General features: G+C 41.7%; 1 protein-coding gene across 1 annotated transcript; it reads left to right on the top strand.

Moving 5' to 3' along the window:
* Positions 1–3,069: 3,069 nt before the first annotated feature.
* ska1 (spindle and kinetochore associated complex subunit 1) lies at positions 3,070–9,921 on the top strand (the record flags this gene model as incomplete). The annotated part of the gene is made up of 7 exons (XM_080736516.1): positions 3,070–3,188; positions 6,321–6,409; positions 6,534–6,649; positions 7,476–7,567; positions 8,109–8,246; positions 8,797–8,966; positions 9,773–9,921. Coding segments are annotated over exons 1-7 (756 nt in total). The 5' UTR covers positions 3,070–3,186.
* Between the last annotated feature and the right edge of the window lie 1,973 nt (positions 9,922–11,894).

Here is an 11,894-nt window from a genome sequence, read left to right as displayed (position 1 = left end):
GCGGGGCCAGGAATAACGTGAATAGTCCGGAAAATACGGTACACGCGCACACGCACATGCACACACAAAATCAGTCTTACATCTTTTCAAAAAGGACAGAGGGGGAGCATGGTGACCAAATGCTCCCTCACGAGAACTTTTGTTTGTGTATCTCGGGAACCACCCAACCGATGGACTTCAAAGTTAGTTTAGGGTAGTAATATAGAAGTATAGGGTTAAAGGTTTGTGTTTTGATTTAAGCCACAGCAAATGAAAATATGCAACCCTGAAACTCTATTTAGATATAAAACCTCTGTCAGAAGAGGTGGAAAGGCCTCTGAAACCATGTATACTCTATGTGACACAAACCCTTGACTGAAGCACGCGCCAACTGAATTCTTTCACAGAAGGCGGTATTTCATTGAGTGACACTATGGGGTCTGCTCTGCTCCTCGGATACATGTCCAACTTTACAGATTAAAACCAGTAGACTCCCTAATCATGAGATAAGCGACCGTCAGATCGAATGTATGCACAAATTGGCCTTAGCAACCTCATGGTGGCGCTAGAAGAGGGGCATGTGAGAGATCAGGGGCGGAGGTTGTGGTTTGCCAACCAAGGAGTTTGTGTGCAAAGTTTGGCATGGATAGGGGCAACGGTGCCGGAGATAAGAGTAGGGCCAAAAGTGTGACGCGACGGTACGGACAGACGGAGGGACTGACTGACGGACGGACAGCCGGTGGAGGTTTTCATAGTAACTTGCGACCTGACGGTCGCAACAACTGGGGAGATGTTCAAACTATTTTATGATGGGCGTCTGGGATTAAGGGATGAAAGGGATTGAAATAGAGGGACAGCAATGATGTCAGAGTTTATTTCATAGTGTCACTGGCTTGTCTTGCTCCCTCTCAGGTTTAAGGCAATGACAATGTAACCTTTGTTTTAAACCATAGCAGGCATTGACACTAAGGGTTGCCCAATGCCCACTAGCCCCTGGCAGGTAAATAAAAATGTCGGGCAGGTGGAGTTTGCTATCGGGTTGCCCGACAAGTGCGGGCAAGTGCTCGTTTGAGAGGGGATGCAAAGATATCTGTCTAAACACCTTAAACATGGCCAGAGTGCTCTGTCTTCTGATCTGTGCTGTCATTGTTGTTACACTTAAAAATATAAAATAACAAGTCATGTTATTAGTGTTATGTTATAGTCATATTTTATAGAGCATGTAGGTATTTGGTATATTTATTTATGACATGTTTTATCGCACAGCCCCAGAAAGAATAAAAAGTGTTAAAACTTTTTGGGCAAGTGCCCACTTGCCGGACGGGCAAGCGCCTCTGAGACCTTAGTGTCAACCCCTGCATAGGGTGTGTGCATGTGTGTGCGTGTGTGTACTAGGGTCTGAGAGAGTCTGACTGTAAACTGCAAGTGGTTTCAAATAGACTACCTTTTACCCTTTTTGTTATCCACAGCATGTCAATCGGCCCCCTGATGTGCTTAATTCATCTATCACCAGCGATATGAATAGATTCTGACACAGTTATCCATCACTAAATCTCTAATCCATTCCACTGTCATCACTGAGTTACAGTTACAGTTAAGCAAGGAAATGCTGATGTGAACAGTATGTATCCTATGTTGTCTTGAACTTCTTCGTGCCCAGGGCTGACAAAGGTTAGCCAAACCTGGCGCCATTCTTCTGGGCATGTCATTAGAGACAATAAAAGATATATATAGCCTATAAAAATAAATCTATTCAATATTTTTTTCCCAGATCTACAAGCTCAAATACAATCACAATGCAACACGCAAGCTTGTAGATTCAGAAATAATACTGATATCAGCTTTAAATGTGTTATTTAGCATGGTATTGGGTGAAATTCTTCAATCCTCTAATTGATCTCTGAGACAGCAAATTAAATATTACACATACAGTACATGTATAGGCTAAGATTATAAAAAAAAAAAAAAAAAAAAAAAACATCCTTGTCTGTATACTCACCTTAGCTTGACAGAGGGCATACTGTAAAGACCTTGGCCTGAGCAGACACAGTACAGCTTGGCATGGTCCATGGATCCAGTCACACATTTCCATCTCGCTGCACATTTCCATCTCGCTGGGCACAGCTAGGCGGTCTGATGGAGGAGGTGGTTTCACTTTTCACTGTAAATAGTTAATCAAATATAAGTCTATCAACAGCCTGAGACTAGGCCTGTCACAATTATTACATAATCACCCAACTTGACATAATTGCATATTCATTCATTTTAATGTTCAACTTTTTTTAATTCCCAGAAAAACAGCAGATCTACAAGTCGCAATGCAAAGCATTTTGAGCTTTTAGATTTTACAATGTAGGCATTTAGCAGCTAGAAGCTCTTATCAAAAGGTGCTACCTGTGCACCTTTTGCTTACAGCCAAGCCAAACAAGACTCTTCCAGCTGAACATATGTTAATTTTAGTAATTTAAGAACATTGGTTCTCAAAGTGGGGTCTGAGGACCCCCAGGCCAGGGGTCCTTGAGGGAGTTCCAGGGGGTCCCCAGCTAAATGATAGTTAGGAACCAAATGGATCCGGGCCTGTAACTCAGAGAGTGTGTAACCAAATGGACCCGCATTTGTACACTCTCAGAGTTAAAATTTGATTTTATAATATAAATTGGGGTCCCAAAGATAGAAATTCCATTACATGGGGGTCCGTAGCCTATTGTTTGTCAAACTGGGGGTCCCTGAAATTAAAATGGTTGAGAATCACTGCTAGAGTTGTAAAACTCTATGCCCTGCCCTGGCATATCTTTTCAAACGGAGGTTGTCAATTTCTGGGTCCTCGACATAAAAAAGTTTGAGAACCACTTATTTAGAACACATTACAGCTTATATTTAATATATAACGTGAAGTGAAATACTGAACGCTTGACAAATAAATAAAGAGGTAATTAGAGCGACGAACTATTTATACATTTGCAGTGGAGTCAGTGTAAAACAATGGTGTAAACTTGTAAAGTAAACTCACATGGACTCTGGAGGGATGCGGAAACACAACGCAGCCTTGGTGTCCCTGAAGGAAGCGGAAGCGTCATGCAGCTGCAGCGGGAAGTTACGAAATCATAATAATACAAGCTTTTTGAGTTCAAATCTGCGAACATAACAACTTAACAAGTTGTAACAATCAACGTTGATTCGAAGCAGCTGTGTCACATCATCCATCTCATGTAAGTTTACTGTGTTATGAATGCAAACATCATCTGACTCAGTTGGCAAGTGCACTTTTTAAGTTTTGATAGCAGCTGACTGGGCTAACGTTAGCGCTTTATGCGCTACAGTACAGGCTAGCTCTGGTCCATCGCTTTCACCTCCCGCATTGCTCCCGGTGAAGCTCTGACAGACCCGTCGGGAAACGCATGGACTCGAGATTGTCGGCCCCGCCGAGCGCTCAATACTAGTGAAAATAAACAAAACCGTTTCACTACTCACCAAACCAAAGGTCGTTTTGCGCTGTTGAAAGTCTATTCTCCGCGGTGGTGAACCTCTCAGCACCCCACCTACTCTGTAAAATACATTATTTTTGTCATGAAATAAAACGCACACACCTCAGGCCACCTAGCGGCCACCGCAGATACAATGGTTCACAACCCGGAAATAAGCGGCGGTCGAGTTGGATGCACTTTATTTCATGCCAAAAATAATGTATTTTACAGAGTAGGTGGGGTGCTGAGGGGTTCACCACCGCGGAGAATAGACTTTCAACAGCGCAAAACGACCTTTGGTTTGGTGAGTAGTGAAACGGTTTTGTTTATTTTCACTAGTATTGAGCGCTCGGCGGGGCCGACAATCTCGAGTCCATGCGTTTCCCGACGGGTCTGTCAGAGCTTCACCGGGAGCAATGCGGGAGGTGAAAGCGATGGACCAGAGCTAAGTACAGGCGGTCACCAGCACTTTCGCCTATAACAATTTCGCCTACACGCATTTGGTCTTTTCACGTGGCTTTTTCACCTTGGAGGAGAGACTTTTCACCAGGCCGTTCTGGTCGATTCACCGCTGTTGAAGAGCCATTTTGCCTACCCTCAGACTTTGCTTGCCAGTGGGGTGGTGTTACCTGTCAAACAACGGTGACGGCTATCCTATGCAATGCCACTCCATAGAAATCACATTAATACAGATAGAAGTTAGAAGAAATATTGGAATCCTTAAGGGCTTTGCACAGGGCAAAAAGTCAGCCCGGTCCTCCTAAAGCACAATGTTATTTCTCTCTGGTGCGTCCTCTCTGAGGCGCATGCAGAGAGCACAGACAGTCTGTGCTCTGTGGGCAGCTCAGAGCGCCAGTGGCGTCAGTTAAAAAAAAGCTAAGGTATGGCAACATATTGGTGTGACACCAGTCATGTTGCCATACCTTAGCAACAGGCACCATGAAAAGTACATTTTATTATGTCCCCCTGTAGGCACGTTATGACAGCTGCCATAGCTTGCCATACCCAATTGACGCCTCTGAAGAGCGCACGCAGCAAAGACAGAAGAAATGCTGGGCTTGTATTGTAGTTTGATAAAAGCTAATGAATGCCGTTTTACCCACCTACAGCCCCCGTCAGTCACTGTTTAATACATTTTTGTGTCGGCGCTCCTTCGCTTAAGCCTACAATCAATCAAACAACTCTGTGACTCCCTTTTTGCCGGTCTTTCAATCCGTTTATAGGCGCAGTTTATAAAAACGCATGAAGAGAATTGCACGCACATCCGTGGCCCAGGTGCTAGACAAGCAGAATCATGAACTAAGGACAAGTAGAGTCTGCACACTGGTTATGCTCCATAAAGTTTATTGCTCGTCAACGTTAATAAACGGAAATAAAAGTAATACAGTAAAAAAAAAACTACAAATACTAAACGGTCACTTCAACAAAATGGTCACTTTCTGAACTGAATATGGAACCATGGACAGCTAGGCGAAATGGCTCTTCAACGGCAGTGAAACGGCCAGATAGGTTAGGTGAAAACACTCACCTCCACGGCAAAAGTGCCCCGCGAAAAGACCTGGCGAAAATGTTATAGGCGATTATGCCTGACACCGTACAGGCGATGCAAAAACAAAGACGCCCGAATATAGACGATCTACAAGCTCACAATGCGTTGCTGTAACCTGTAGATCTGCGATCCGGTTTTGATTGATTGAAGACTTTATTAGAAGTTTGCAAAGGAAAAGGTACAGTGTCATGACTGTATCCAGAATGCAAGTTCCTTGGCTTGAAGGCATACCTTGAAGGGCATGAAACCATCTAGATTCTAGAGCACTGGTTCTCAAACACTGGTTCGGGTCCCATTTGTGGGTCCGGACACATTTTTATGGCTCCCTTAATTTTTGGTTTCCTACATTTTTGGTTTTAATTTCAAAAACATTTTAATAAAACATTCCCCCAAAAGCTAAGATTTTCATGAAATAAATGCTATGATTGAAGTAATTTCATTAATAAATTAATGAAAAATCTAAATAGCACTTCGCACTGCATTGTGAGCTTGTAGACCTGCTATTTTCACTAGTTTTTTGTCAAAATGTCTAATTTCTCTTTTTGGTATTGAGCTAAAGTTTGGGAACCACTGATCTAGAGGCTGATTTTGTAATTTTCAGTTTGTTTTTCAGTTCAGGTTTAAACTGGACTAATGGCAGATTACAAACATGCAGGTTATAGCGGCAGTAAACCCTAGGCTCAGTCGCAAATAAATAATGGGTTTGTTATAATTTAGGTGTGCCGTGTGCCGTACACCACACTGCCACTGCATGGTCAATGTTTGAACATTCACACACATAAACATGTTTAATCTGACATAGTTTCTAACTATTAACGTAAAACAAACTACAAAATCAGCCTAGGGTTTAAGCCATATAATACTCTGTTTTAATCCCCCTTTATAATTAATTATAAATCCATCTATGATAGTCCTGATCCAAGGCTAGGTTTCTTATCTCATGATTAATCATTTTCAGTTATCATCAGGTAGTTATAGAACTCCTACTAGATAGATAGATAGATAGATAGATAGATAGATACCTTTATTATCCTAGCTTGGGGAAATCCAAAGGCACATGACACATGCCATTTGTGAACATGTATCCCCTGTGATTATAATTACATCTAACCATGCTTCTCCTCCATTCACGTTTAGTGAATGTAGCCTTGGCAAGGAAAATTTGATGTCTTCAGGCGGTAACCATCGATCATCAGGTGTTTCGACCCTTGAACCGCTACACCCTCCTGATGGCAGGGTCGGCAGTGGTGGCCCATCTCACTGCCCATCTCCTCCTCCTGGCCAAGGCTAAACTCCCCTCTCCTAATGATGATATTTTTTTCTTTCAGGAAAATGAGTGAGTTGGAGGATTACACCCGATACCTAAATGACAAGATATCGTCATTAAAACACATGCTGGAGCTGTCAGTTGATGATGGTATGAGAAAGTCAATTTATGATGTCTTTGTTGTTGTTCTGTACACTGACACTAGTCAGAAAAAAAAACTTTTAACAATGTGTGGTATTGTTTTGTTTTTGTTTTTGCTCCATTCAACATGTAGGAAAAACAGGAAATAGGATTGGAAAGATTGCACAAGAAGTCGATACAATAGCAGGACTTCTTGATGAGTTTGAAAAACGCGTGGCTAAAGAAAACGTTCAACTGACACGTTTGAAGGTAATGTTGTCGTACAGCCAGCATGTTTGAGGAACTTGTCATATTTGAAGAGGGGGCCCCTCATCCTGATGAGCACTTGGAATTTAAGAGTTGAGGCATCCCATTCTTGGTTCCACAGATAAAATAAATATATATCCACGATTTTCCTACGCCCCATAGTGCATTGCGCAGACGTTTGCACCGATCTTCCGCCGCCGATTTACAAGCTCACAACGGGTTGCATCTGCGACGCGACGTGAGCTTGTATGTCTGCTGTTAAACCCGGAGGTTTGGTCCTGATAGTCTCCAGTAAACCCCCGGGGAAAATTGTGGATATGTGGGAAAAATAGCAGACCTACAAGCATGTAGATTGGCTATTTTGTTAATTACTTTTGACGCAGTAATAATAATAATAATAATAATAATAATAATAATAATAAAAACTCAACACTGCTCTTATGCATTATGGTCTTTTGTTTGATGTATTAAAAAGGCCTTAAAAGTCCTTTAAATTGCTACTTCACTGTCACCTGTGACCCCCAAAATGATCTGGGGACAAGGGATGAGAACCACTGATCTAATGTAGTGGTTCCCAAGCTTTTCTGGATCAGGGCCCACTTGAAAATATTGAAAACATGGCCCATCCATCTGACCACTTAACACGGTATCTAGTAAATATGTTCTTGGGTCAGAGATTTAAAAATATATTCAAAAGGGTGACCTAATGAATATAAGATTGGGGGTCCTTGAATTTGAAAAGGGTTGAGTTGAGTTATTGAACACTACTTACTAATATAATGTTTATTAAAGTTGGACCGTTTGTTGCATTATATTTGTTTTTTGGCAGGAAGTGGAGATGTTCTTCCAGAATAACCTGGAAGAGGGACGACATCTACAGGACAATATGCCAGAACACATGCCCAGGAAGAAAGCACCAGGGTAAGATTATTATTGGTTATAAAAAAAAAACAGAACACATTCTAATTGTTACATGTGACATGATGTGAGTGGTGAAAGCTTTCTATTATGTGTAATGATTGGACCCAGCTATACTTTCTGAGTGAAACAAATTGTGTGAATTGGTCTCATTAACTTGGCAACCGCAAAATGTTTAGCGTGTGGTTTGTTTTTTATGGCTAACACCAAGGGGATTGAACGCATTCATCCCGCAGTTAATTTAAATGTGGAAATATTAGCTTACTGCTCTAGCAAACTGGATGAAATTTGAACGTAACTGCTTAATAACATAAGTTTTCATGTGAAACAGCTGTGAGCTAACAACCGTGAACACGGCTCACTAAACTGTGAGCTAAAGTAGATTGGCCAAACATAATGAAAGGCATCATTTCACGCCAGGAAATGGGAATGTGTGATTGCTCTTTTTTTAAATTTGTAAAATAACTTTTCTGTGCTTGGAGAGTGGGCTTTGCCCTCCAGAAAGTATAATGTTGCGTGATCATGGATGTTTTTGAACTCTCAGGGGCAGTGAACCTCCACCCTGTCAGAAAGGACCGGCCGATCAGCAACCAGCTCAGCAAGAGAATATTAAAAAGCCAACTAAGCGTCCCATCAAGGAGATGGAGGTCATCACCATGCCAGAATATGAGGGCATCCCTGCGTGAGTAGAACCCCTGTGGAGGGCTTAGAGCTGCATTCATACTTGCAGATCTACAAGCTCACGTGTTTCAGTGCACCGCACGCACTGAAGTACCGTACAGTATATCAAGCTCCTTAACACTAAATATATCCCTTGCTAATGGATTTCCAGCAATATGTCTAGTTAAATAGAAATATTTTAAGCCTATTCAATTGTAGTAATCAAACTGTTTAGAGATGTGTCTGATAAAAACATTTTTAATAGTATGTTATTACAACTTCACTGATTGAAGTGAAAGGCTTGTCTTTGTTACATATTACAAAATTAAATGTGCTGTTTTACTACTGGGTAAACACGTTTGTGATGAGCATTTATGATTTCTAAGACATGTAAAAAATCTCTTAAACTTGTGTTAACCACCAACCTTATTTCAGGCATTTAGCCCCCTTAAAAAACAACTTTGAGAGAAATGGGAAGTGTAAAATGCAAACTTGTTTTGTAACTATAAACGTTGTCACTCAATAGAAACATGAGATGGCGTATGCTCATTCTAAGCACTGTCTCTCTCCAGGTACATGAAAGGACGTATAACATATGGCCAGCTGAATGCTTCGCTGCAGGTCATTAACACAGCTGTGACGGGCAAGTATAAGATCCTTCGCCAGCCAACAAAGAACCTGAACAACCATGAAAGGAAACTACAGCAGCGCTTCAAAGAGGAGGAGACAAAGGATACTAAAGGTACATTAAGTTAAAGGACAACTTTGGTTTTTACAACAAGGGTTCATATTTTAGATAGTACCGTAATTAGGGAAAAGAAAAAGTGAGTGTTAAAATGTTTTAATTTGCCTTGTTCTATTGTTTTATCGCGTTTACCGTGCTAAAATGTGGGGCATGCGTAAAGTGGCTAAATATGTCTTTTTAGACACAATAAGGTGCCCTACACACTACAGGCGGTTGCTGTCGGGGCTGCCGCTAGGATCAGCGGTGGCCGCACCGCGGTGAGACACAAACACACTTGTTCAGTGAGTAAACGCCGCGCGGTATTTCACAAATATGAACACAATCCATCTCTCACCGCCCGCGTACGCATGCACAAACGAGCACGCTCGCGGGGGATTTCACGGGACCGCGCCCGCTCTCCTCGCCGCCCCAAAACGTCGCTGCGCGGCTGAAAAAGCCGCCCGCCTCCCATTGAAAATGAATTGCTTGGAGGCGGTGACCGCGGCTAGTGTGGAACCCCCTTAAGCCAGCAGTTTCTTTATTGCTATTTACAGTAACACTTCTAGCCCCCCAATAGTCACATCCAACCATGAAAGGTTGCATGGAATCTTGGGATTGGGTTTATTCTGTGTAAAATGACATATTTAGCCACTTGTACGCATGCCCCCAAACACTGAAATAAGAATCCCTAAAACAATAGAAAGAAGTAAATGAAATCAATTTAACACTCATCACTCAACCTGACGAGTCATGACAGGAGGTCATGGATTTGGTATGCAGGTTGGAAATTAAACTATTCTTTTCGCTCTCTCTTCTCCCAACAGGCCAGTTTTTTGTGGTGGAGAACGACCTTTGTGAATTTGGTCAGATGAAGATGGACAAACGTTTCCAGAGCATTCTAAGCATGCTGAGACACTGCCAGCGCCTGCGGGAGGTTCGCGGGAAAGGCCTCACTCGCTACCTGTTACTGTGAGGACAGCGACTGCAAAACGTTCACTCACAATCTCACATGCATGTTAAAGCAAAATCACATTATTCCATAAATAAATATCCTTTTAAATATATGGCATTGAGAATTCTGAATTGAATTCAAAGATTAATTGTGCAAGTACAGTATCATTTATATCATTATATCATTTATAACCCCAAAATCAATCCTCCAGTTCTAGGCAACACAGAAGGGGGGGAACTAAGTTTTTATTTCCACACAACTCTTCTAAGGTATATTAATGACATAGTTCAATATTGGAAATGGGTGGTCTTCCCCTTTAACCACTTTCACTTATTACAAAATTCAAAACTCTACAAACTCGTGTGTCATAACACGTTGAGCTTGTAGATCTGCTATTTTTGCTACTTTCGTGTGACACTAATATGAGGAAGTTAGGGCATTCATTTACAGTACAGTTGCAATATGGAGATACAAGGTTTCTGCCCGACAGTGACAATATACAGATCCATCTAAAAACATTTGACTATTGTTTTTCCCTCAACAGAAAAAATAGAATTATTGAAATAATGTAATGGCAAAAGTGAGAATCCAGTAGTGCAGCTTACCATGGGTCAAGAAGGGGTTGCATGATGTCAAACCTTGAACTAAGTAGCAGTAACACTGCCTTCAGGCGTGTTTTGCATAGATTACATGCACTCTGACACAGTAAAAGTGTATAATGTGTAGTGTGCTTGATTGGTGTTGGCTCTGAGAGTGAGAATGAAGGTTTTTAGTGCTTTTCAAGAGTATAAATGCTTTGTATTTAGACCAATCGCCAGGAGGTGGCAGTATAAATGCACTTTTCATTTAGCTCTAGTGGTAAAGTCTAATGAGGATCAAAGTTAAACCTCACTAATGCAAGGGAGAATACAAGTATCTATTAGTGTTGAAATCTGAAGTTCCTGATTGTTTGGCATTTAGCAGATATTAAGTGCAAGAACAGGGTAAATGGCATTCCTAGTCAACAAATGAAAAGAAGAATCACAGGCCTATATGTAAGTAGAGAGCAAAGAAAAACAGAATTTAAGTAACTGGCAGTGTTGTAGTGCTAAATTTGGAAGTGTGGGCACTCCCCACGCACGCACGTGCACGCGCGTCAATGCGCGTGCACGCATGTGCGTCCGTGCACGTGCACATAACGTTTTTGCTGGCTTAAAACGGGTCTGCGCGGCAGCAGAAATAGCCTTAGACCAGTGGTTCTCAACCAATAATTTGATGACCGGATCATCAGCCAAACTTCCCATGCAAAATAGCTCCACAACTGATATTTCCAATTAATTAATCCATTTTCAAATCTTATATTACCATCTGCTGTTAGTCATGCTCATTTCAGCACGGCTGGCGAGCCTATTTCAACCAGTTGCTGGGTCAGAACGACCTGAAAATATAATATCAACTGACTTGACTTGAGAGAAGTGTGGGCACTCCGTACCCCCGCGTTCCCCCCCCACTACATCCCTGGTAACTGGGTACTAGGTTACTAGGTAAACAGACCTTGCATCTGTCTAAACAACTTATCTAAATAACATTCTTAATTGTGCAAGCAAAACAAATCTAAACGAGCACAGGTCTCCGCCAGGTCAGATAGGTTATTGTCGATACAGTGCTATAATAGGCCAATGTGAAAAGGGTGCCATGTCTTTTTCTGAATTTCATGGCAATCGTACGCTGCATGCATGATTTGAGGCATTTTGTTCCAAAAGTGTGTTTTGAAAACATAGTCTCTGCTATGCCTTTTGGCCTGGCGTACAAGGAACCAACATAATTGTAGATAATACAAGTAGAAGAGTGGGGGTGAGGCCATTCCACAGCTTGGGAGCCAGGATGGGAGGGATAAATGTCTCAGGATGTGTGGCTTGACATGTGCTGTTTTTATGTAATTAAAGTGGCACTATTTAATCTTAATAAATGAATACAAAGTTGACATAACTTATACAATTGAGGTGGTGGTATTT

This window comes from Nannobrachium achirus (assembly GCF_963921795.1).
Source record: "Nannobrachium achirus genome assembly, chromosome: 11".
NCBI classification, from domain to species: domain Eukaryota; kingdom Metazoa; phylum Chordata; class Actinopteri; order Myctophiformes; family Myctophidae; genus Nannobrachium; species Nannobrachium achirus.
The sequence above is the reverse complement of the archived record's forward strand: the minus strand, read 5'-3'. Positions and strand labels throughout refer to the sequence as shown.